Genomic DNA, 27615 nt, shown 5'->3' with positions numbered 1-27615 from the left:
TGGGTTCTGGAGAGATGGTTCAATGGTTAAGAGCACTGGCTGCTCTTCTAGGGGTCCTGAGTTCAAATCCCAGCAACCACTTGGTGTCTTAACAACCATCTGTAATGGGATCTGATGCCCTCTTCTTTTATACAAGCATGCATGCAAATAGAGCACTCATAAACAGAAAAATACATAAATAAGTAAATCTTAGGAAGAAAGAAAGGAGATCGAAATGTATAGAGAAGTCTCCAGAAATCTCTAGATTCACAGAAATAGATGGAAATAAATTTACTAAAGTTTTGCAGAACCTTAAATGTCAGCAAAATTTGTAACTTTCTGTTTGAGACAAGTCTTACATAATCCAGGATGGCTCAAGATTTCTTTATTAAAAGAAAAATAAGGTGGCTAATCTGTATTCATAAAAGTTTCTTTAGAGGGGCTGGAGGATGGTTCAGCAGTTGATATTTCTTTTCCAGAGAGCCAAGGGTGGATTCCCAGCACTCAGAACCATCTGCCAACTCTCATCCTAGGAGTCCTGATGCCCTGTTCTTACCTCTGCAGATCAGGCATTCATGTGTGGCACACAAATACATGCAAGTAAAAACACTCAGACACATACAAAAATATATATATCTAAAAGGAGAAGTCAAAATAGTTTGGGTACTCTCAAAAATCATACTCTGAATCTCAAATCTCTAAGAACTTCACAATGTAATAATATACTGTTTACTAAATATATTTTCAAAGACCATAAAAATTATAACTCATGAAAAATAGAACATTATGAAAAATGTTTTATGTCTAATGTCTATGTTTTAAAATCAGGTATATAGTATAAAAAATTCTATTTTAACCAAATACTAAATGATAGTTCAAGATTTGTTTTTTGTAAAGATTTATTTTTTATGTGTATAAAATGTTTGTTTTCTGCATACATGTGTATGTATACTGCATGTGTGCCTAGTGCCCTTGAAAATCAGAAGAGGGTGCTAGATCCTCATAATTGCCATTACTGTGAGCCATCATGTGGATACTGGGACTAAACCTAGGCCTCTGCAAGAGCAACACTTGTTCTTAACCACTGATCCAACTCTCCAGACCCTTAAGATTTCATTATATTGTTATCCCTATAGGACTTGAACTGTAGAAATATTTACAAATTCAATTTTCATACATGTGTTAGTTTTATGTCAACTTGACACAAGTTAGTAAGAGGTAACTTCAAATGAGAATATTAATATTTCCATCAGACTATCCTGTAAGGTGTGGGGGCATTTCTTGGATTTATTAATGAAGTAGAAGGGCCCAGTCTATTATGGGCAATGTTACCTCTGGGCATGTGATCTTGGTTGTATAATAAAGTAGGTTGAACAAGCCATGGAGAGCAAGCCAGTAAGCAGTGTGCCTCCATGACTTCTGCTTTAGTTCCTGCCTCCATGTTCCTGTCGTAAACTTCTGCCATGGCTTCCCTTGATGATGGACTATAACCAGTAAGCCAAAATAGACCCTTTCCTCCCCCGAATTGCTTTTGGTCAGTGGTCTGTCACAGCAAAGAAAAACTATACATATTGTCAATATCACACTGCATACAACATTAGAAACTGGAGATGGGTGCTTTTCATTGGCTTTAGTAAACAATCCCACACACATCATTCTTACTCTTACTGCCTCATGTTTCTGTAGTTCTGTTAAAACAGAGATTAGGGTGGGCATGGTGGTACTTACTGTTGGTGGGCCAATTAGAAGGGAAATAGCCTTTCAAAGGCAGCAGCTCCACTTCATTGACAGAAGATGGCCCAAAGAAGGCACTGCATGCAATGAAAGTGTCTAGTTTGAAGTCTAGGGTTTTTGAAATAACCCAAAGATCACCTGGAAGGAAAACCATCTTTAAATTCCAGCTTTACTGAGGTAAGCTTGAGCAAAGCAAACAACTCTGGTCTAACACGGTATTTGGAGTGGTAGCAGAAATTGAACCTAGAGCTTCGTGTATGTTATGGACCCATTCTACCCCACAACAAATTTGATATATCTTGTATGATGATTCCCCCAACTAAGCTAATTAATATCCATCTCCTGGGATGGTTACTTCTGTAAGCATGACAAGAACCCTTAAGATATCCATCTTTTGCAGATTCCAAGTACATAGAACATTATGATTGACTATTGTTACCATGCTGGATATTAGACCACTAAAACAACAGAATGTCTATATATTCATACAGTTACTCACATATACATAAAATAAAAATACACCCCACAATATGTGTAGGTTGTGTACATGCTCATTTATATATGTAAATCTATGTGAATGTGTACCATACTGTATGTATGGAAGTCAGGGAACAATCTTGGGTGCTGGTCTTGCTTTACACCATGTTTGAGGCAGAATCTCCTTAGTATTTTTTTCCACCAGGTTATCTGGCCTAAGTTTCTGGCAATTCTCCTGTCTCTACCTCCCATCTCCACATGGTAACCATCTCTTTAGACTTTATACAATACTTTAAATAATTACAAAATATATAAACACAATATACTTTCTCTGATATGTAACTGTCTTCTGGTGGTCATGTCAACACTCAAAAAGTAGCTTTTGCAGCATTTTAGAATCCAGCTTTTCAGACAATTGACCTTCAACCTATTTGTTCAACCTATCAACATAATGTTCCTTCGTTCAGAAAGTCTTGTAACAAATAAAATTACCAGTCAACTCAAGAGTCAGCTTAATGACACTGTAACAACAGTAACTCCTCACTTGTCTTGGAGCATAACAGTGTACTCTATACCTTAAGTATACTTGTTACTTGTTTTGATAGCAACAGCTGGTGGGGAGGCAGTTAGGAGACAGTAAGGAACAGAGTCTGGGCAAATGAGCAAGGCATATAAATGCCTTCTAGTTATTTGTTTCAATTACCCAATTTTAGAGGTAGAACAGAATTTAGGAAAGCATAGAAAGGAGACAAAGAGATGAGGAGATGTCTCAAGAGCTAAAAGTGGTTACAAAACAAACTTGCTGGACATGGTGGCATACACCTTTAATCCCAGAAGCCCTAGGGAAGCAAAGGCAGCAGGATCTAAACCTAGTATATGCTACAGAGGTAGTTCCAAAACACCCACAGTAACACAAAGAAGCCCCATTTCAAAAAACAAACAAACAAACAAAGCAACAACAAACAATAGCAAAGAGGTAAGAATATCTGCTGTTCAAGCCTGATGACCTACATTTGATTATCAGAGCCCTCTTAAAAAGCTAGCTGAGGTAGATTGTCTCTAACCCTAGAATCCCTATGAGATCAGATTCTGGGTAGCAGGGACAGAAGAACAGGGTAAAAGCTCACAGATAGCTCTTTCTCTAGAACCGGGCGGCCTCAGCTGTGAACAACGCAGCAATGGCCAAGATTAAGGCTCGGGACCTGCGTGGCAAGAAGAAGGAGGAGCTGTTGAAACAACTGAACGATCTGAAGGTGGAACTGTCCCAGCTTCACGTCGCCAAAGTGATAGGCGGCACTGCGTCCAAGCTCTCCAAGATACAAGTCGTACGCAAATCCATTGCCCGTGTCCTCACTGTCATTAATCAGACTCAAAAGGAAAACCTCAGGAAATTCTACAAGGGAAAGAAGTACAAGCCCCTGGACTTGCGACCCAAGAAGACCAGAGCCATGCGCAGCCAGCTCACCAAGCAGGAGGAGAAGCTGAAGACCAAGAAGCAGCAGCGGAAGGAGCGGCTGTACCCACTGCGAAAGTATGCAGTGAAGGCCTGAGACAGACAGTAAAGTGTAAGACTGACTGGCAAAAAAAAAAAAAAAAAAAAAGGTTACAGATACAGCACAGCAGAAACAAAAGGCCCCCTCAAAACACGGTCGGGGAGAACTTAGAAGTTGTCCCCTGATGTTCACACAGGTACCACGGAATATGTGTGCCTGCCTCATATACCCACAAAAATAGTCAAATCACATTTTTACAAAAGGTTGGATGAAAAGATGGCTCAGACATTAAGAGCACTGGCCACTCCCCAAGAGGGCCCCAGTTCAATCTCCAGCATCCACAGGGTAAAACACCCCCTAACAATTTTTTTTAAAACTTTCATGGTTAAAAACGGGAAGGGGCAGAGGAAGGTATGGTGGTGTACACCTTTGATACCAGTACTCCAGTCAAATGGATCTCTGTTAGGTCAAGGTCAGCCTGGTTTACAAAGCAAGTTCTAGGGTAACCAAGAGTATATAGTAAAACCCTGCTCAAAAAGAAATAAAATAGAAAAAAAAAGCATAAAAAAGAAGTAAAATAAACAAAAATACAAGTTTATCAATCTTAAATCTAATTAGTTGAGCTTAATCTATTTGTAAGTAAAATTTTTACAATAGAAGAAACAAAGTTACAAAAACAAATAGGTAGAAAGTGTTGAAGAGTAACTTATCAAGTAAATATTTTTCAAGTAAATATTTGTAACAATAAACCTAATATATCTGTATTGATAATACATTTGAAATAAAGGGTATTATAGTTGAAGAATCTTTATATAATGAAAATGTTTTAATTTACCAAGAAGATAATAACTTAAAATATGTTTTTATCTGATAAAACTGCCTTAATCTGTAAGACTCAACAAAAAAGAAAAAGAAGTGCGGCATAATAAAAGCATTCAACTCATCCTTCTTGATTGCCCACAGCTAACTAACATCTAGCAGACAGTACTAGATGTGATCTGATATTTAAAGAACTCTGCAACCAACAGCCAGAACAATATATATTCTCATGCACTAAGTCATTAAGAAAACCTTGAAAGTCTGGATGGGGTGGTGCAGGCCTGAAACCCCAGGATTTAGAAGACTAAAAAAGGAGAAACATTGTGGCTCAATGTATAGCAAGACCCTGTCAAAAACAGAAACAAAAACTCTTACTAATTTTAGAGAGTGATAGCATAAAAACTATAATCTTTGCCCATAAAACAACAACACCAGCAATTAGTAGTAAACACATAAAACAGAAGTTCCTAAATGTTTGAATACTAAAGAGGGCATCAGATCCCATTACAGACGGTTGTGAGCCACCATGTGGTTGCTGGGATTCAAATTCAGGACCGCCGGAAGAACAGTCAGCGTTCTTAACCACTGAGCTATCTCTTAAGCCCACAATCAAAAGTTTTAAGTAAGGTTTACTTATGGAGCTCAGAGATAATAAAACAGTATTTAAAAGATGCCATTCTCTGAGGTTGGCAAGGTGGCCGAGCAGATAAAAGCTCTTGCTACCCTGGAGTCCGCACAGAGAAAGGAGAAAGCCACCTTACTCAGCTATCCCCATTTCCACATGCATACTGGGACCCATGTGAACTTGATTTAGAGATAGGAAACTTCCATCAAAAGTCTAACAGGTTTTTTTTTTATTATTAAATAAAATTTTATCAATTTTTTAAAAAATGCATATGGAAATACAAAGTGTCAATACTAATTTCTGAAAATGAAAGAAACTTTGTATAGTCTGGTTATTAGGACTTAAGCTACAGTAATTTAAGCAATATGTATGGAGTTGGAACAAAGATACATAATTGACTCAAAGAAGCTCATCGTGGAGGTTCCCACCATTAATCCCAACACACAGGTGGCTGAGGCAGGGGTAACTGTGAGTTTAAAACACAAAGACACTGTCTCAAAAAACCAAAAATTAAAAAAAGAAAGAGAGAGGCTTGGTGGTACATTCCTAACATATGCAAGAACATGGGTTTAATTTCTCCCACCTAACTATAAAAGAAGCCCAGAAAAGTCTTTTAATAAAAAGATTTGCTACACGAGCATATATTCACAGTATAAATGACCAACAAAGGAATAACATGTACATAAACTTCTGTAAACAGGATTGCTAAAAACCTACTCGTAAAGTAGGTGAGGAACATATAGCTAATAAACACATGTAGCACTTTGAAATCACTGGAGAACAGAAAAACGGTAACTAAAACTCCTCCTCCTTGAGTAGCATGACCCACAGGCTCTCTTGCTCTAGGACTAAACACTGATAAAACCACTATGAACATCAGTTTGGAACTCTGAGATAAAGACGTACATAACATTTTCATGGCCTACTATGCAACATTTCCATTTCAAGAAATATATCTAAAACTCTTACAAATCTACAAGAAAATATAAGATCCTTACAGCATACCAAGCTATATGAGGACTAGAGATAAAACTAAGTTATGAAAACAAGGACATGTCTAATCTACTTCAGTACACCTAAAAGCCTTTAAAAATACATGTTTAAAAGGAGTTTACTTCAAACTATGAAGACTGAAATCCAGTGCAGGACAGACAATAAAACAGGCAAGACAAACTCATCACATTTTCAATTTATTTTCAACATTAGGTCATAGTAGAGTTAAATCACTTTATTGTATATATGATACCAACAGTTCAGTGTAATTTTTCAATAAAGTGGCTTCTGAAATCAGTTTTTAAACTTTAAATTTTTAAGTATGACTTTTAGAAACAATCTATTCAACCACAACTTTCATCATATAGCACTATTAGATAATATTTTAGGAATTCTTTTTAATATAAAATATTTGAGGTGCTACATCTTAACTAAGATCCTCAGCTTTATTAACTTGATCCAACCTACCAACCTTTATTATAAACTGAAGAATTCTCCTTCCGACTCAGCTTAAGATAAATCTTACTTTTTGTTTCACTGTAAAATTCAGGATTTATAGTTGAAAGTTTCTTTAGTTTACCATACTGTTTTCTCTGAAAATCAAATCCCTTCCTGAAAAAAAAAATTAACAGTGAATTTAAGGGGCCAAGAGACTAAGAGATTACTCAGGTTAAGAACACTTCCTGCTCTTTCAGAGGACCCGAGTTCAGTTCCCACACCCATACCTGGGAGCTCACAAACACTTGTAACTCCAGCTCCAATGGATTCAATAACCTCTTCTGGCCTCTACACGTACAAACATGCACATATATACACACTGACATATACCATATGCATAAATAATTTTTAAAATCTTTTTAAAAATGAATTTGAATGTTAAGGAAGAATTATTTTAATATTTAACACACCATGCAAAGGAAAAATTGTAGTTGTCTATTTACTTTCATACATGTTATAAATGATAAGCATTTTCTATCAAAGGAAGAGATTAATTCACAGATCTGCCACTAGCTTTACCAATAATCAAACCAGAAAAATTATTTAGAAGATAGACTACATAAATATATATGGCTATATGTAGAAGAACTTTAACCTAGCAACATGGCTGCTCTGATCATATCCAAAGACCTTCTAGTTCTGTTTGATAGGGCTGGAATGTAGACATACCTTTAGTACATATCTTTAATTCCTGTGGCTAGAATCCTTTGGACACAAGGACATTTAATTGAGGGACAGACAAAGTGATGAATCAGAGAAAGATTTAATAGCATAAGTCAGAGATAGGATATGTCCAAATTTCAGAAGAAAAGCTTTTTATAAGAGCAGGGCAGGGAGAGAGAGTCAGTTGTCAGTGAGTTAAGAGTTGAATCAGTCAGGAGTCAGTGCAGGGAGTGCAGTACAGTGGAACTGAGTTCACTCCTGAGTTCTGCAGTTCAGTGCAGGGCAGCAGAGGCAGGTGAAGCCAGAGAATAAGAAGCCAGAAGATTAAAACAAATGGCCAGAATTAGTTTGAGGCCAAACAGAGCAATTCAGTGAGAAACTGAGAGAAACCAAACTGAATCATTTTGGAAAGGAGTTTCTGCCAGAACAGCTGAGTTTAAACAGCCAGCCAGAGTTCAGAAAGAACTAGAAAGAATGAGCATATTCAGCAGTAAGCCTCAGAATAAAGTTACCTTTACAGCTGTAAGATTGGAATAATAATCTTAGTTTTCCTATACATTACTGTTATGAGAAAATAATATACAGAAAGTCTTTAGGAAAGACCCTGGCATCTATATGCTTTCAATAAGTTATTAAATGTCCATGCAAACTATCACTATGCTTACTTCTTTAATGAGCCCATTTTCATAAAGTTCTGCTTCTAAAACATTATTATTATCCTATCAACTCTTAATTCAAGCCTGGGAGTGACTTATTCCTGTATTGCTAAAGAGTTGTTACTGTAACTGTATTAGTGAGTGGGGTTTCCCTTAGGTTTGTGAATAGCCACGAAGAGAAAGGAAGGAAGAAAGAAAAGAAAAAAAGAAGGAAGGAAGAAAAAAAGAGAAAAAAGAAACCTTTTGTTAGTTATCCGACATCGCTGGTATCACTTGATGCTTAGAGAGGACCAAAGAAACTTTAAAACGTTACTTTATTTAAAATTATAGGACTGAAAGTTGTCTCCTTGATGCTTTCTCCATCTCAATTTCTTTCAAAACTACTGATGGGTTTGAAATGGGGCCTGGTACAATGACTGCACAGCATGTGCAAGACTCTGGGACTGACCCCAGGGCTGCTATCCTCTGATATAACTACAGGAAACGTTATGATACCATAAAACATACCTCAACAAAAGCTGGCATTCTTCATAGATTGGTATATTTTGACTTCTTAAATACAAGCCAATACTCTTAATATCATTAAAAATCATGTTGGGCTGAGACTCATTCTGTGGTAACTGTCCAGGGGTCACTTCCTCAAGCCATTTGAAAAATTTACATTGATTATCTTTTGTCTTATCACATGTATAGAAGAGACGGCCCTAAGCAGAAAGAAGATATAAAAAATTTAAGGGTTCAGTAATACAGTGCTTGCCTAGTATGCATATTAAAACCTAGTGAAAAAAACCCTATTTCTATTTGTATACTGTTTTCTGCACAATACTTGTAAAGCATTTTATAAAATCTGCCTGTTATTAATGTATTCCGAGAAATTAGCTTTCTTATTAATTTAAACATGTATTAAAATCATAAAGTATCACTTTCCCATTTATTTCTTTCTTCATCAAGAGCATATTATTCTGAGAACAAAATCTATTCAAAATCTAGGAAGCTGGCTCAGCATTAGCAGTACTTGCTGCGCCTGCAGAGGTCTCAGATTTAATTTCTAACAACCATATGACAGCTCATAATCACCTGTAATCCAGTTTTGGAGGATCCAGCACTCTCTCCTGGCCTATATGGGCTCTAGGTATACATGAGGTGAACACATATATTTGCCGACATTCACACATACACATTAAATAAAATAAATATTTTTAAAATGTGTTTAAGGGGCTAGAAAGATGTCTCCATGATTAAGAGAACCTGGATTCAATTTCCAGCAACCACATGACAACTCACACGTCTGTAACTTCAGCTCCACTGGATTTGATACCCCCACACACATACAGACATGCAGACAAAACACTAATGTACATTTTTTAAAAATGCATTTGAAAATTAGCAATAAATTGTAATTTATTGTTCCCTAGTTAAGTGTTCACTAGACAACTTGAAATCTACCAGAAACTACTAGCAATATCTGCATATTTCTTTCTACATAAGCAGCATTCACACACACACACACACACACACACACACACACGTTTTCTTAAAACAAAGTTCACCAAGTGATGTAGTTTATACTGTGACTTTTTAACACACAAATATAGCATGAACATGTGGAAAAAACACAAAGATGGCAGTGGTTACTTATTTCCATCTATGGCCAAGCTGCTACTTATGAATACTTGCTTTTGACTTTTTAAGGTCAAATTTATATATTCAACTAATGATTCAACTAATATACAAATAGTGATATTATTTTATTACTATTATAGGCAAAAGCAGTTGGACAAATGAGTCAAAGCTATCAACATATTACTAACCCTCTTTGTGACACTAGGAATACACATTAGGTCAGCATGGTTTTTTACTCGCTTGGCCTTGTCTAGTGCTGGTACAGGAGCTTTCAACCTTCATTTCTTCCTGTCTCATTTCAGTACTTCCTAGACCCTCAGGTAGAAGATACCACTTCTCAGTGCTGACACCATGGCTTAGGCACATCCTTCCTACCTTCTATGTGTGATTTTCTTCATTATATGTTTCCATCAACTACTGTGCAGTAAGTTCCTAAAACGTTTGGAGGCTAACTTTATTTCATATTTTTGCATTCTGGAACACATATCATATCTTTCGTTAAAGTACTGATTACTGTGTTTATGATTATTATTATGTTTATGAAATCATTATAGTTATTATGTTTATGATTATTAACACCACAAGGAAAACTCATGTCTCAGTGTCCTAGTACCTAAACTATGTCTAAGGTAGTGTGGGGAGGGAGCAGAAGCAATACCTTATTTGGGCCCTCTTTTTTAACCATGACAAGTTTGGCAGGTTGATTATGGTGGCAGGATGGTAGATTAGTTTTTCCACTTTTCATTGTCTCTCCTTTTGACGATGTATAAAAAGATATGTCAACTTTGGAAAGTGCTTTGTACAGCCTTTGTGCCAATCCAAACAGCAGTATATTCAGATGCTCTACCAAAAAAAAAAAAAAAAAGCTGAAAATTAATACTATTTTATATTTGTATCAAATGCTATTTATTAGCCTATTTGAAAATTGCCTTTTAGCAGTCAACTGTAACACAATACTATAACATCCATTAATTTAAAGATTTATTTTTGTTTGTGAGTGCCTGCCTGTATGTAAGCACAGCAAATGTGTGTTGTGGCACCGAGATCAAAAGCCATTCGCTGGATCCCCTGGAGCCAGAGCTACAGATGGTTGTGAACATCCATGTGGGTGTCAGTAATTGAATCTGGGCCCTCTGTAAGAGTAATGAGCACTCTTAACTACCAGCCAGAACCCCACCTCCCTAACATTCCTTTTGTACTTTAACATTGTCTTAATTTTGCCAAACTGGAACAAAAACAAAAGAAGCCAGCCTCACAGCCATCCAAATAATGCATCCAAGGCATTAAGTCCTTGTCTATTAGACGGTTATACTCTTCTGAAGTCTCCATACTTTTTATTATTACTGAATTTTAACTATGTGTATTAATGATTTTTTAAAAAGTTTAAAATATGTTCATATATGTGTGTCCATGTGTAGGTTTGTGCACATGATTACACAGGCAGTCAGAAGAGGGTTGGCTCCCTGGAGTCAGAGTTACTGGGAGATAGAAACTATTTGATTGTGGGTGTGTGGAATGAAAGTCAGATGCTCTTGGAAGAGCTGAAAGCACATTTAATATCTGAGCCACATTATTTCTTTATTTACCATATTCTATTTTAGTTTTTGACACAGGTTTACTATGTCTCAACTCTTAATCTCCTACAGCTTCCAATGAACTAGGGTAACAGGCAGGCACCACTATAACTTATAATAATCGATGTTTCAAAAGGCAAGTTTTGTCCTTACACCTCAAAATATTCAGACCTAATGATGCATCATACTTAAAAGTTTCCATTTAAACGCAATGGGTTCATCTGTTTCTATTTTAATAAATGAAAGTCAGAATTTTTAAAATATTGCAATTTCCTTTTTTTTTTTTTTTTTTTTTTTTTAGTGTATAAGCACTTTATTGTGAGAGGACGTAAATACCGTGGGAAGGTTATAATGGAACTGTCTTTAAATATACCATCAACATTAAGATAAAATTAGTTACATGGCAATGCTCTATATGTCATGTAAAAAATATATCAATGAATATTTCGTTTAACCCTTTGTTTTTAATGACTAATCATACTGATAACTTAAAATTTAGTTTCTCAGCTGAAAACCATATACGAGATCAAGCTAAATAGTACCACACTATTGGAACAAGGCCTGCCTATATATGTTGGTATTTCAGTCCTCTCAAAAACTGATTTTTTTCAAAACAACTTTATTTTAAAAAGCAGAGATAAATGTACAGATTTTTTAAAGCATTTTTGCATAAAATTATATGAGCAATTTCCCTTTTTTAAATCTCAATTTTAATCTGACATAAGAATAAAGTTACTAATAGGTGTTAGAGTAAACATATGCAAAATAAATCTCAAGGTGACTTTACTATGAAAATTCATAATACATTATGTACTTTAGTTCTAATAGTCACATAAGTAACCTCAGAATAAAATCATTACAGCCATACCTATGATGGAAGATGTAAAGATCTGCCTATAGTGAGCAGGAGACTGGAAAACAGCAGGTATGTGAACTTGCCTTTGAGGAAGATACGTTGATATTATTTTCTCCCCATTTGGGAAGCATAGATCAGAATTATTTATCTCCTGAAATAAAATGGTTCAACCTATTATAACTCTGAAAAAAAAATCACTATTTAACCAACAAACTGTCTTTCATATATATTGAAAAAATACTAATTGTACTTTTGATTTTTAGAATCCATGAATGTTGTTTTACAGTCTAAAATAAGAAACCAGATAGAGCCTGAATAACAAGCTTGAATGACATGGCACAACTCTGTCCATCCGCCTCTTAAGATGACTTTAAATATGTTTTGCTACAAGTGGATCACATTGTATTTCTATTTCTGTCATGAGTTTAATAATGATTCATAGCAAATTTATAACAAATGCATGTGCCTTATCTTTAATAATTCAATCAGCAAGACTGATTTGATAGTCTAAAAACAATCACAGTGAGATCAGTACTGGAAATCATGGCAGAAAGAGAAATAAGAGCTAACATTTATTAAATACCTTTTATATGGCCAGCACTGCACCAGATACTTTCAAATATATAATTCAATATTCATAGCTACTGGAAAAGGTGTAAAAGATAACTATCAAAAAGTAAACATTTGCAAGTTATTTTGCTTATTCTGTTGGAATCCACACAGTAACTCGGGGTGAAAATGCACCATGAGAAAACCTCACCTGTAGATCTTTGAGTCTGCAGTTATCACTGGCAGAGCTTCCTAATACAGTCGGAAGTTCCTCTGCCTTGGAGGTCTGATTCAAATTCAGAGAAAGAGCTCTCTTTCTGGAAACCCAATCTTGACTGCTAAAATCCTGCTGCTGCTGATAGAGCATCCCTTTTATCATCTGCAAGTGCACAGGGTCTACAGAACGCTCACTCTCACCAGTGTGGCTAAAATGCAAGCCGGAGACAGCCTCGGCAAAGAGACCCTCCGTTACTCCACTGGCAATCCTGCTCAGAGCAGCTGAGCTGCAGTGAGATGGGTTTTGATATTTCAGCCACTTGCTTTGAGTAGAACTCTTAGGAAGCAGTGAACCATCTCCTGGAGTCCCACCCTGGTCCTCAAGTTCAAGGTCCAGTGAAAGACCTGATTCGTTACACAGGTTCAACATGGAAGGACCAGAAGGCTCTTGTGTGTCATCATCAATCATAAATGAACAAGAATCTAAGACCGCCGGCCCATCATCAGGTGGCAAAGTGACAAAGGGAAGTGAGGCTCCACTTATAAATGGAAACCTTTGGAGGTTCTTACTGTCCTGAAAACCAACGTTTTTCAATCCTGAAAGAAAACATAATGCTGATTTAATGCAAATGTTCAACCAGTCATCACCAGGCTTTAGAAAATAGTGGGTACAGGCAAGAGCAGAAGGTTCTGACTTTCTGTTGCAAAATAGAAAATAATGTACGTAATTGCTCCCTCTCAAAATAAGTGCTTTAATATCAAGATCTAAAGATTCAAATTTTATATATTTAAAGATGCTTATAAGGCTGACAAACATAAGTTCTTTCCTTCTACTGAGCTAAGTATCTTTAACTTGATTACTCATTATATTTATATAACATCTAAGTAGTCAACGCATTTAAATCTGAGAAAAGCTGTGTCATCCCCATTTTACAGATGAGGTAATGGGAGTCCAGAGCGCAGTGTGTACTAAGTGGCAGTCAAAGAAAACATGGAGTGAATTCATATCTTTTCACATTCCTTCTGCAAAGTTCATAGTTCACTTAGTATGATGTGATTGTAACTACCTTTATTATATTTATGAATATACCTTTTACAACAAAAAGATTTTTAGCTTTTATTTGTAAAATTAGCACATAGATGGGATGGTGAGATTTTGTCTAAATGAGTTTTATAATTCCTTCTATCAGCAGCTATTGGAACAGAAAAACTGCTAAAAAAAAAAAAGTAAAAAGCAGTAAGTATTTATTGGATACATTAATGAATCAGCAAAACTGCATAGGAATTATATATTATTAAAGTTTTATCTAAAAATGTTATAGATTCTTGTTTGACTCAGTCTATTTTATAAAAAATACATTTTGATGATCCTTTGGGTAGTATATAGCAGTGAGTCAAAAAATAATCTTTGGTGAAGTGTTAGGTTACAATCTAAACTGAACTAAGAAACAATGACAGAAATAAAACTCCGTTACAGAGCAAAGACCCATCCCTGTGAAACCCCTTCCACTCCACTGCCCTCTGACTACGTTCAGAGGATGCAGTCCTCCTACACACGTCCCCTCCCTTGCCCCAAGTAGTCTAAGCTAGCCCTCAAGTACTGATCCTCCTGCCTAGACTCTTGAGTGCTGGGATCTTCATACCCACCCTATTCACATCTCCTCCTACCTGGATCCCTTTTCCTTTTTCTTTTTTTCTTTTTCTTTTTTGCCTTCAACCAGACACAATCATAGCCATCTCTACCTCAACTACTGATCTGCAGTAAATTATTTTTTATATTAATCATACACTCACAACCAAGGAAACATTAATCATCAAACCTAACTTCAGATTAAGAAAAAATACATTAATGAAATTATCAGAAAACAGAAGTTAGTAGGAAGAGATCCTATTGAATAAAATACTTCTCAAGAAGCAGAAAAGTCAAAATGGCCTGAGAGCAATGCTGGAGGAGAACAGGTACTGAGGAGTTCCTGACACTGACAGCAGCCCAAAGCAGAGATGAAGAGGTCACGCTAAGGTCAACAAGTGGTGCTGACGAGACATTTGCTCTGAGTCACTTCATGGAAGGACAGAAGGAGGAGCCAGTGATGGCGTTAGCTGCAAGAAGTACTATGGACAGTGGATGGTACGTAGGACACTTTCAGAGGTAGTGAGGAGACAGGCAAGAAGGAAGCAAGAACTAGAGAGGAAAGTGCATTTAGAACAGCATCCATGACAGAAAACGTCCAAGGGAGAGACGGTGTTCTCTGACATTCATAGCCCAGGACGCTCTCACAGATAATGGCTGAGAAAGTGAAGGTCACCAGGGAAAGTTCTCCTTTTCAAAGACTCCTCAGAGAACTCAAGCACAGAATCTTCATTTCTTGTGTTGAAAGGAAAAGTAGATGCAGGGCTCAATGCAGAGATCTTTTGTTCTGGAGAAATCACCTGTCCAGAAAAAAGAAAGTCACTAACTAAAATGTTCTTATGCTTCTTTTTCTATTAGTTTGAGTTCTAGTAACCTCTAAAAGTAACTATAATAAGCACATTGGGAGCAAAGAACTATAAAATTTTCATAGAAAAGAAGAGGAAAGGAAAAAACTTACTAAAATAGACAATACTTTTACATACAGAAAATAAAGATGGGGATCTATTGTGAAGTGGGTAGCATTTGATTTGGGCTGAGCCATTATGAGGATTTAGTTCTCAAGGTAAATTTCCATCCTAAGGGGTTGAATCCAAGTCCCATCTCACGTATGGACCTGTGCAAACTATAAACTTCCAGCATACTCAAGTTCTCAACAGTGTTCTCTTATGTTTTGGACTTAGGGTTATCCATAAGATGACATACACTATTCTCACTAGAACAGCACGTAAGTTATGCTGCCACTTTCCCCCAAAATCAAAACCTAACGACAGTCACACTCTACTGTTCTAACTTGCCTTTTGTTGCTAAACACCATGACCAAAAGCAAGTTAGGAGAGGAAATGGCTTATTTCAGCTTACACTTCCAGATCACAGTCCATTCCTGATAGAGTCAGTAACTCAAAGAACTGGGCCAGAAACCATGAAGGAACAATCTTTACTGGCTTGTTGGCCCTTACACATGTTAGGTCAGCCTGCATCAACAATCTCATTTGAGTAATTTCTCAATTGAGGTTCCCTCTTCCCAAGTGACTCTAGGCTTTGTCAAATCCACAATAAAGAAGTCAGGCATGGTGTCACATGCGCTTAATCTCAGCATTCTGGAGACAGAGGTAGGCAGATCTCTGTGACTTCAGGTCAACCTGGTCAGCACAGTGAGTAGCAGGCCAGACAGCCATGCAGAGACCCTGATTCAAAAACCAAAACAAGGAGCTGGAGAGATACATTAGCAACTGAAAGCTGGGTCTGTTCTTCAACTACTAACATTAGTATGGCAGCTCACATCAGTACCTCCAGTTTCAGGGGATCCAATGCCTCTTCTACCTTCCCTAGGCACCAGACATGCAAGTAATGCAGACATACATGCAGGCAAATACCCAAACATATAAAATAGAAAACTAAGAAAAAAGAAGAAATACTTAAATATTGCACCTGTTCTTCTAGTACATTCTCCACAACTGACCAACAGTGTCTCACTGATTCAAACTCTGTAGTCACCCGTCTCTTAGTGTCTATGACAACTGTGTGATACTGTACACAGTCCTGCTGCCCTGGACCTCGTCTGCTCTCTGACCTCACTCCTGTCACTTCCTTTGGACCTCACTCACTCCTCCTCACTATTTCACAAACCGGCCAATGGTCTCTTGCCATAAATTCCTTTTCCCCTAGGTGCTGGCTTTACCTGTGTAGAACGTCTGGACCAGCCCACCATGTCATCAGCTCGAGTAGCTGTATGCTCACTGAGACCACCTGAGACTTCCTTATGTGCTTGTTGTGTCTCCCTTCATTAGCATGTAAGTTCTGTGAGGTCGAAAATGTGCTTCTTTTGTTCACAGTCCTATTTTGATACACAGGAGATTGTTGCTAGTGAAAAGTCTCTACAGCCTGGGGATGTAACTCAGTGGTAGAGCACTTACCCAATGTGAAGTCCTGATCTGATTATCATCCCTGTGTGTGGGTTACCGTGGGGGAGGGGTAGAGAATTAGCAAACATACTCTTTAGGAGTTAGCCATAGATCTACTTTCCTACCTCTCATTCATTATTTAATTCACTCTGAATGAGCGTCTACACATACTATTTCCACTGCAACTGCTCTTGCCAAGGTCACCAATGATCTCCATGTAACTGATGAAATGGGCTGAGTAATAACTGACTCCAGTCTGGAGAAGATATATAACACAAAAGCGAGGAGCGATAAAAAGAAAAATTAGTAAAAGGTGTTCTAAGAAACTAAGAACTTTCTGCATAGAAAAAGAAACAGTCAACAGAGACCACATACAGAATAGGAGAAATACAAAGTATTCATTCATCTGACAAGATAGGGCAAATAAAAGTTAGACGGCCCAGCACCCAAATGACTGGGTTTCAAAGTGACAAACGGTGCTGGGGTATAACTCAATGATCGAGAGCTTGCCTAGCACACGCAGAGTGTTCAATTTCAACAGCACAGTTGAAACATAAAAGGTAGTGATGGCGTGGGCCGCTTGCCTTATTCCTTCTCTCCCTGCTTCGCTCGTTCCTCCGAGAATCTGTACCCCATGTACACTGCTATGCAAAGCCCAGTTTTTGTCTTTTCCTTTTTTTTTTTTTCTTTCTTTTTTTGTGATAATGTCTCTCTCTGGCCTAAAACTTATTTAGCCAGACTAACCTTAAACTCTAAACACAGATTTCTACAAACAATATACAGATGTTGTATACTGAATAACAAATGGCTAACGGATATAGAAAATGAGATTCACGGTCACTTGTCAATAGAAAACAAAATCAAAACCACAGTGAACAATTATCCTACACCAGTAAGAATAGCCTGCCTATAAAATATTTTTAAATTAGTTAGAAATCAGAGCTATGCATGTTAACTCACTCATGCCTGTAATCCCAGCAGTCTGCAGGATGAGGCAAGAGAATTATTAAATGTTTCAGGTCAGCTTAGACTACATGTAAGTTCCAGGCCAACCTAGTTACTATTACACTGTCTCAAAAATTAAAAAAAAAATAGGCTTAAGAGATGGCTCTATGGTTAAGATACTTGCTCTCTAACTGTCTGGACCAAGGCTCAGATTTCAGGATTCATGTAAGCAGAGCAACCTACAGACAAGTATACCTACAGCTCTGAAACATCCAAAGCCCTCTTCTTGCCTCTCTATAAGCACCAGCATCATACACACATGTAAACATATACAATCTTAGAAAACAAACAATCAAAAACCCAAAGATAAGAAGACAGAACAGTGCAAGTGATGGCTCAGTGGTTAAGAGCACTGACTGCTCTTCCAGAGGTCCTGAGTTCAATTCCCAGCAACCACATGGTGGCTCACAACCATCTGTAATGGGATCCGATGCCCTTTTCTAGTGTGTCTGACAGCTACAGTGTACTTATATAATAAATTATAAAAAATCAGGTGTGATGGCACAAGCTTAAACTCCCTGTTTGTAAGGTAGAGGCTGGACCACCAGAAGTTCAAGGGCAGCCTGAGCTACTTGAATTTCTATCTTCAAAAACCAAAACAAGGGGTGGAAGTGGAGATGACTTGGTGTTGAAGAGCACCTGCTGCTCCTCTAGAGGACACAGGCTTGATTCCCAACACCCGCAGACAGCTCACAGCTCTAAAAACTTGCAGTTCTAGGGGATCCAGAGCCCTCTTCTGGCCTCTTTGGATACCAGTCAAGCATGTGGCACACACACACATATACGTATAGATAGAACACTCATACACATAGAATAAGATAAAGTATTTTAAAAAAAAAGAAGAAAACAAAAGAAGGTAAAGTCTGCTCCCAAGCCTGAAGACTTGTTAGATCCCTGGGACCCACATGGTGGGAGGGGAGAACTGACTGCTGTATACACACTCTAAGAAAGTAAATAAAAATAAAATTAAAGGCTGGTGTGGTGGCTCACGCCTTTCATCCTAGCAGAGGCAGGTGGATCTCAGTGTTCAAGGTCAGCCTGGTCTACAGAGTGAATTCCAAGAAAGTCAGGCTACACAGAAAAACTCTGTCTCAAAAACTAAAAAAAGAATAGTGATTATTAGAGCTTGGGAAGGGTACTGGGGGGTGTGCAAATAGATACAAGAGATAATCTAATGTTCTGTGGCACATTCAGACAACTATGATTAACAACATTTAACTCAATATTTCAAGGCACCTAGTAAAATGTCAGATGTGGGAATATACACCTTAAATTCCAGTCCCCAGGAAGTTTAGATAGACAGGTCTCTGAGTTTAAGACCAGCCCTGTCTGTATAGTTTTAGTGCAGCCAGAGGTACACAGTGAGCTCATGTCTCAAAATAGGACGAATGAATGAAGAGGATAGAATGAACACTGGATGCTTCCAACACAAATAACTACAAGTGTCTGAGATGACTGCTGCTCTCATCTGAATACACTACATCCATGTAATGAAATGTCAAACTGATCCTCCTAGTATACAGTCATTATGCCAACTAAGATATAAACTGGGCAGTAGTGATACATACCTTTAATCACACAGCACTCAGGAGGCAGAGGCAGGTGGATCTCTGAGTTCCAGGATGTCTTGCTCTACAGAGTGAGTTCCAGGACAGCCATGGTTACAGAAAAAAAAAAAATTGTATATATGTACACACACACACACACACACAGTGATGGTGATACAGGGATTGGAGAGATGACTTACATCCATGCAGAGGACCTGTTTCAATTCTTAGCACCCACATCGTGAGGGACAACCATTTGTAACTTCAGTTCCAAGGGATCTGTCACCTTTTTTTAGCCTGCTTTGGCACTGTGTGCATGTGATGCACAAATATGCATACACACAAGCTCGCAGGTACATGCTCGAGAGCACACACACATACTAAATAAAAAGGAAGAAAGATACATTAAAAAAAATAAATTGTATCAGGTCTCTAATCTCAATACTCAGGAGGCTAAGAAAGAGAGCAGTTGGGGGTGGGAATGGGGGTGGAACCCCATGAAGTAGAATGAGTTCAAGTCAGCTATTTAACTTAAGAAGGAAACCCTATCTCAAAATAAAAACTGAACGGGGACAGGATACAGCTCAGAATGGAACTCTTGCCTAAGCACTATAAGGCTCTAGGTTCAGTCCCCAGTACCACCAGAGAGAAAGTTAAGAAAAAGTTCACATGAAGACAAAACAGCTTAGGCAGACTGTTTCAAAGCACTCCAAAGGCAATTAATGCTGAGTCATATACTTAAAAAATCTTAATACTTAAAAAAAAATACATAACTTCTCTTCCAGAGCTCCTAAGTTCAATTCCCAGCAACTGTATGGTAGCTCACAACCATCTGTAATGGGATATGATGCCCTCTTCTGGTGTGTCTTAAGACAGTTACAGTGTGCTCATGTACATAAAATAAATAAATCTTTTAAAAATATTTTTTAAAAATGTTATGATACACTACATTTGTCTTAACTTTTCTTAAAGATTTTATTTTGTGTTTCGTCTGTGTGCATGCATGCCTGGTACCCACAGAGATTAGAAAAGAGCCTCAGAGTCAATGAAACTAGACTTCTGGATGTTAGTAAACCACCATGTAAGTTCTGAGAAACAGATCCAGGTCTTCTACAAGAGCAACAAGTGCTCTTAACTGCTGTCTTTCTAACCCCCACGATAAAGTTTTTAATGTTTCTCTAGTCTAACTGATCAAACATTGTGTAATGTTTTATTCACTGTTTTTTCTTTCTGGTATTAACAAAATAGTGCTTCTTATATCCTAGAATTGATTAAATACAGAACACTGAAGTTCAGAGAACATCATATGTTAGCATTTTCTGTCTTTGGAGGTCTAGTCATTTTGATCTAAACGCTATGACCATAACTAACATAGAACAATAATTAGAACTCCAACAATGAACATGAGAACACAAATCTCTTCCCTGTTTATCCCCTTTCTTCCTTAACTGCCTAGAACACAAGCAGGCCTCAATCTTAAATGTTCCGACTTCAGCTTCTCAAGCACTGGAACTGAGAGCCATCATACACAGCAAGTTTCTTTGTCAATAATTCAAACAATGGCAACCCTAATTTATACTATAATATTATGAAGAGAAGGAAATAGCATAGACTTGGCAACACAGAAGAAATGCAAACTAAAGTACCCACCCAAGGAAAGACTAATAAGCTGACTTAAGCTCAAAACAACGTGAGCGCACATCGGAAAGCAGGCTGCCCCGTGTAGTCTGAGTATCGCTACTATGGCCCCTGTTGGTCTACCCTGGAACTGCTCTTGTACAGGGTGTAGGACTGACCTAGGAAAATGACCTGGGATTCTCCAGCCCACAATTCTGCCTGCTTTCCTGGAGGCCATATGGGCACCAGGGACCCCAGACAGGAACCCAGCATAACTGTCATCAGAGGTTTCCCCTGCAGCTGATGGAACAGATGCAGAGACCCACAGCCAAACATTAGGCAGAGCTTGCAGAATCCTGTGGAAAAATGGGAAGGACTTATAGGAGCCAGAGGAGTCAAGGACACCACAAGAAAACCTATAAAATCAACTATCCTGGCCTCATGGGGATCCACAGAGACTGAACCACCAGCCAGCGAGCAAGCATGGGACTGACCTAGGCCCTCTAGACACATGTAACAGGTGTCTGTGACACATGAACAGGTCTTCATGTAGGACTCCTAACAGCAGGAGCAGGGACTGTCTTTTACTGTTGCTTGCTTTTGAGATTCTTTCTCCCTACCGGGCTGCCTCTTCTAACCTCAGTAGAAGATGCACCTAGACTTACTCCAACTTGCTATGCTAAGGCTGGCTGATAACCATGGGAGGCCTCCCCTTTGTGGCGAGGGAAGGGCTGGGAGAGGAGAGAAGGGAGTGAAAACTGTAGCAGGGATAGGAAGTTAATTAACTAATTAATTTTGAAAAGAAAAAGGGAAATGACTTGGGAGGACTGGAGAGAGAGAGTGGTTAAGAACACTGGCTGCAGCTGGGTGGTGGTACACACTTTTAATCCCAGCACTAGGAAGGCAGAGACAGGTAGATCTCTGAGTTCCAAGACAGCCAGGCCTACACAGAGAAACCTCTCTGAAAACAAAACAAGAACCAAAAAAAAAAACAAGAAAAAAAGCACTGGCTGCTTTCCAGAGGTCCTGAGTTTAATACTCAGCATCCACATGATGGCTCACAACCATCTATAATGGGATCTGATTCCCTCTTCTGGTGTGCATAAAGACAGGGCACTCATAAAATACATAAACAAAAAAAAAGAAAGTTGACCTCTGACCTCTACATGTGCACTGAACATGTGCACACATGTACACATACATACCACAGAAACGTACACACAAAATAAATAAATACAGAAAAGTTTAAAAAAGAAACAAAAATAGAAAGAGAAAAGTACCTGGTGAAATGCATCTATAAAAATGACTTTTACCTGCAAGAAGTCTGTCTGCACACAAGTGCTAGGCAACTCTGGTGTCCAAACACAAGTATCGGTCAGGAAGTTTTTATCCTCAATGTTATCTGGAAACTGACTGCATCCTAGCTGTAAGCTGTGTCCTCTGACCATTACACCACTAGTAGCAGATCCTTTCACCTGATGTCCTTGAAACTCAACAGGCTACAGGTAAATTATTAAACATAAGAACACCATTAAGTATATGACATATATATTCATAATGTATATATAGAGAAATTTTCCTTATTGTATACCAGTCTAAGTAAGCACTTGAAGTGCACGGACCTTTTCACTTCATGTAAGCATCACCACCAATTAATACAGTGCCTGTCACACAGAAAGCAATGAATAAACACAAACTGAAACAGCGGGAAGAGAAGAAATGATCTGTGATCTGCTTTCAGGCTTCAAATGTCACTCTGCTGCCCCCTTGAGGATTTCAGCATTTTTACTCCATACAGGGTAACAATGCCCACCCAAGATACAGAAAATAAAATAGTTAAAAGGCCAAAGGAATACCCATAAAGGATTTACTTCTAATGGATGAATTAACAAAGGGACTAGTCATACTCTCAATCTTCTGCTACTTAAGAATAAAGATCCTAAAGCTCATCTGAAAGGAAAATTAAACCTAAATGCTTTTTTATACAGAATTTCAGTTGAAGAAAATATTTTGTATTGCTGGGGATGAAAACCACATATTATCCAAGTGAGGCAAGTGCTCTGTCACTCAGCCATGACTGCAGACTGAAATTATTCTTCTAAATTTAAAAACATGCATTTCAATAAAAATAAATCTTAACTTTAATATTCTCCTACACTGCTTTATTGAAGGGAATCTTCAAACATGCCTTATTCTGTGCTACCACATAGTTTTCTTCTAGTAGTAGAGTGGGGATTTTAAGAATGCATAATTATTTACAAACTTAATCATATAAGTGCCATCAATTCCTTGGAAGACAGAAGACAGTCAGATCTCCTGGAACTAGAATTACAGGTGACTTTTAGATACTAGGACTCAAACCTGGGTCCTCCGAAAGAACAGCCAGGGCTCTACACTGCTGAGCTATCTCTCAGCCCCTTGTCTGACAGTTTTCGGCGTAGAGTAGGTAGCACTGCTTGAATATTTCTCTATTTCAGTCAGAAAGAGACAATGTAGAAGAGGCAGAGAGAGCATGTGCTGAAGCTATGAAGATACTCATTTGTTCACTACAGAGCATGCAACTCTCTGGCTTTGTGGCTGGCCTCTAGAGCCTATTTACATATTAAAGTGGATCAGTAACATGGGAAAGAAGATGAAATGGGATCAAATGAAGCCTTTCTTTTCCCTCAAAGCTATGCGCTAGAAAGGGAAGTGCCAAGATGGCTGTCCCAAGACAGTGCTGAGTGTCTCCACTGACAAATGCTAATCCTGATGATTTACTTAAGAATTTCAACAGCACAATCATTTCTGAAATTGCTATCATTGTTCCCAAACTGACAAAGTTCTCTAAGATACTGTGGTAAAGTCACGGGAGGATCCACAGAACAAAACTTCAACATCTCTGGAAACTCAGGAGCAATTTCAACATCTGATCCTCTATCTTCTTTCAATGACATCATGTCTCTTATTGTTTTGAGATTTTTAATTTTTAAAAATTATGTAATTTTATGTGTACAGATGTTCTGTCTGCATGTCTATACAGCATGTGTGTGCCTGATCCCCTTGGAGATCAGGAATGAGCATGGGCTCCTCCAGGAACTGGAGTTACACCTAGTGTGAGTCAGTGGGGACTCTGAAGAACCACTGCTCTGAGCCACTTCCAGCCTTTTGTTAGTTTTAGGACAGGGTCACACCATATAGCAATGGCTGTCCTAAATCACTATGTACCTCAATAATGCAGCAACTCTATTGCTTACATCTCTTCCTGTCCCCTGCCAGTCAACACCAGGTTTTACATGGAGCCCAGTTTTTAGAAATTGCTAATTGTTAATTGAGACAATTGCAATTATCATGAGAAAAATCAATGTGGCTCTCTCCTCTGACTCTAGCCTATGTCAAGCCTATATAAAACTAGCCAGCACAATAGTGTTCTATAATTTATACTAGAATTCAGAAATACAGAAGGTCACAAGCTCTCTTGATTCATGACTCCTCTCACAATTGAGTTATTTTATCATGAGGAAAATCAATGTGGAACAAGAAATAGAATAATGTCACACAGTCTACCCTGAGTTTCCAGGTGCTATATTAGTGCCTGATGGGGCATAAGCTGCATTCACAGCTTTGCTAACCCAACAAGAAATTGCTAAGTTACTAAGAAACACATACTTACTATCACTCAAAGCTAGTATTTAACAAATGGAATATTATATAGTTCTTTGAGCCAAGAAGTAAAATTTAAAAAAATAACTTTGCCTTGTCTACAGTGTGAGTTCAAGGACAACCAAGGCTACACAAAGAAATACCTGTCTCGAAAAACAAAAAACAAAAAAAAAACCCAACAACAAAAAACACCCCAAAACAAAACCAACCAAGCTGAGCATGCTATGAGGAGCAAGCCAGTAAGCAGCACTCCTCCATGGTCTCTGAGTCAGCTCCTACCTCCAGGTTTCTGCCCTGTTTCAGTTCTTGTCCTGATTTCTTTCAATGACTGATTATGATATGGAAGGAAAAAAAATCTTGCTATAAGGCATTTTCTTAATTAGTGATTGATGGGGGAAGATTGTGGGTGGCACCACCGTGGTCTTGTAGTCCTGGGTTGTAGATTAAGCAAGCTATGAAAAGAAAGCCAGTAAGCAGCACTTCTCCCTCCATGGTCTCTGCATCATTTCCTGCCTCTGGGTTCCTGCCCTATTGCTTGATTTGAGTTCCTGCCTTGACTTCCCTAGTAATAGACTATTACCTGGAAATGTAAGCTGAAATAAGCACTTCCATCCCACATTGCTTTTGGTCATGGTGATTCATCAGAGCAATAGTAACCCTAACTAAGACTTATCAACTAAGGGGTTAATTTTTATCAACATGAAGGATGCCTATATGAATAAATACCAGAATGGGAGCAGAAGAGGAAATAGGAGAAAAAATATGCTATACACATAGGAAAGTATCACTGTTTTCCATAGAAGAAAAACACAATAGCTACAGATAGATACAAATGTACCTGCTGAGAAGCCCGAAGCTCCTGAGGATACTCTAGCAGAGCATGTGAAACTACTGTGGCAGGTAAGTTGCTAGCTGCAATGAAAGAATTAAACAGCCTTATTTATCATACACATCACAGTATTTTGCAGTAATACATTTCCTTCTAAAATTGTATACACTTTAAAAAGTAATATCTTGATAATCATTTAATCTGGAGCATGAGTAAAGATTGGGCATACTATTCTGTATACACTGGTACATTCTTAAGGCAAAGATTCAATATATTTAGAATGAAAAAAATTACTGTTTACTTAAAATATATTAAGACCATGTGTGGTGCATGCCTTTAATCCCAGTACTCAGAAAGCGGGGGTAGACAGATTATAGATTCAAGGCCAGCCTAGTTTACATTGAGTTCCACAACAGCCAGGGCTACATGGTGAGACCCTGTCTCAAGTAAATACACTAGACATTTTATTTTGTACGAATATTTGTCTATACACACATATATGCACTGATGTGTCTGTTGGGTGCCTACAGAGGCCAGAAGAGGATGCTTGGACACAAATCTGGATCCTCTACATAAGCAGTTAAGTTTTTAACTGCTGAGCCATCTCTCCAGTTCCCTTACTGGTTGCTATGTGTATTTGCATTTTGTTAGCAACCTATTTTTTAAAATAATATATTTTAAACCAATAATCATCTATAATACAAATGTTAAAAATTAAGTACTGCCCAATGTTTGAGAACAAGAAAGCTAATAAAACTATTACACTATTGTTATACCACAACCATGGGGGGGTTAGGGGAGTGTAAGGAGCCCCAGTCTATCCAAACCTATCTTAAATCCATCTGACCTGCAACACACTATGTAGACCAGAGATGTCCTGCCTAGCATATTGGAATTAAGTACTGGAGACTGAGCAGTGGAAAGGGAAAGACAAAGAAGACAACCATATAATTACACCAGATAAATTCAAAGAAGAAGAAAAGGTATCATACAGAAAGGTGATAAAATACAATACAGACGTTCTAGAAAGGTCACTCCTAGGAAGTAACCTGAAGTGAGACCTAAGGCATAGCTAAGCTATAGTGCAGAAGCAGGTGTGAAAAGCAAGCAGGCTATGAGGCTGACAAGGTGGCAGACCAGCAGTGGAGCACATTCCCGATACTTTGCCTTATTTCATGCTGTATATATTCATACTTTTTCAGTCAATTTAGTACCAAAATGTTTATGTTGTGATTTTTATTGATAATTTCACTATTTAATGTCTCCTAGAGTTAGTGTTATCTTGTAGTCTTAAGTGTGAGAGTTGTGATGTCTGCTGCAGAGAAAATGCATAGGGATTGTTTTCATCAGCATGGTTGACCACGAGTTCAATGTTACTAAACAAAAAAATTTACATAAAGTGGTCTTTAAGTAAGGACATAATTATGTGTTGTGGAGTAGATAAAAATGTTCTGGCTAGAGATATGCAAGAAGTCAGTTTTGCATGTCTCATGTGACCAATGATTCTATAGTTGGTGTTTAGGCTCATTACAGAACATAATGACCTCAGCACATTGCGAAGCAACTGTAATCTTCTCTTCCAATTTGATGATCATTTTCTCAAAATAAAATGCTGTATTTCCTAACTCTTCATATTATAATGCTATGTTATTATTTTGGTTTATAAAACAGTTGCACACATTCATTTTTATTATTAAGATTTTCATTTCATTTTTAGAAAAGAAACTACTGGGCTAGAGAGATGGCTCAGTGGTTAAGAGCACTCACTGGCTGCCCTTCCAGAGGTCCTGAGTTCAGCTCCCAGCAACCACATGGTGGCTCACAGCCATCTATGAGATCTGATGCCCTCTTTAGGCATGCAAGTGTACATGCAGATATATATTTTAAAAAATCTTTTCAAAGTAAAATTTCAAAGAATTTTAGAATGTACAGGAATTTACTCATACTTTTAGCAAATATGACTTGAGATATTCAAGTAAGAATTCTAACAATGAGTATCACAATACTGTTCATTTACCTTCATATATTACAAATTAGTAGGAAGCATACAGTGGGGTATACAGCTATACAGTAAGATGCTGCCTTAAAACACACACACACAAACCAAGCAGGGGTGGGTGCACAACATTTTTATTATTTTATGTATATGACTGTTTTGCCTTGTGTGTCTATGCACTAGACATGCTGG

The 27615-nt window shown here is 37.9% G+C and overlaps 2 protein-coding genes across 2 annotated transcripts in view; one reads left to right on the top strand and one right to left on the bottom strand.

Moving 5' to 3' along the window:
* ZGRF1 (zinc finger GRF-type containing 1) overlaps positions 1 to 27615 on the bottom strand; it is a gene marked incomplete at its 3' end in the record, with an annotated part of 58082 nt that overhangs the window by 22164 nt on the left and 8303 nt on the right. Inside the window, exons 6-14 of the mRNA XM_080916030.1 lie at positions 25437 to 25510; positions 22270 to 22455; positions 15062 to 15185; positions 12751 to 13352; positions 12003 to 12141; positions 10219 to 10403; positions 8445 to 8641; positions 6593 to 6732; positions 1708 to 1851 (exon numbers count right to left, since the gene is read on the bottom strand). Of these exons, the coding sequence (XP_080772156.1) occupies positions 1708 to 1851; positions 6593 to 6732; positions 8445 to 8641; positions 10219 to 10403; positions 12003 to 12141; positions 12751 to 13352; positions 15062 to 15185; positions 22270 to 22455; positions 25437 to 25510 (1791 nt within the window). The remainder of the gene's footprint in view (positions 1 to 1707; positions 1852 to 6592; positions 6733 to 8444; positions 8642 to 10218; positions 10404 to 12002; positions 12142 to 12750; positions 13353 to 15061; positions 15186 to 22269; positions 22456 to 25436; positions 25511 to 27615) is intronic.
* LOC308419483 (large ribosomal subunit protein uL29-like) lies at positions 3369 to 3740 on the top strand (the record flags this gene model as incomplete). The annotated part of the gene is made up of 1 exon (XM_080915218.1): positions 3369 to 3740. The coding sequence occupies one exon, from the start codon at positions 3369 to 3371 to the stop codon at positions 3738 to 3740; it is 372 nt and encodes a 123-aa protein (XP_080771344.1).

This window comes from Micromys minutus (genome assembly GCF_963924665.1).
Source record: "Micromys minutus genome assembly, chromosome: 4".
Taxonomy (NCBI): domain Eukaryota; kingdom Metazoa; phylum Chordata; class Mammalia; order Rodentia; family Muridae; genus Micromys; species Micromys minutus.
Note: the sequence above shows the minus strand (reverse complement) of the source record. Positions and strands in the feature narration are given on the sequence as shown.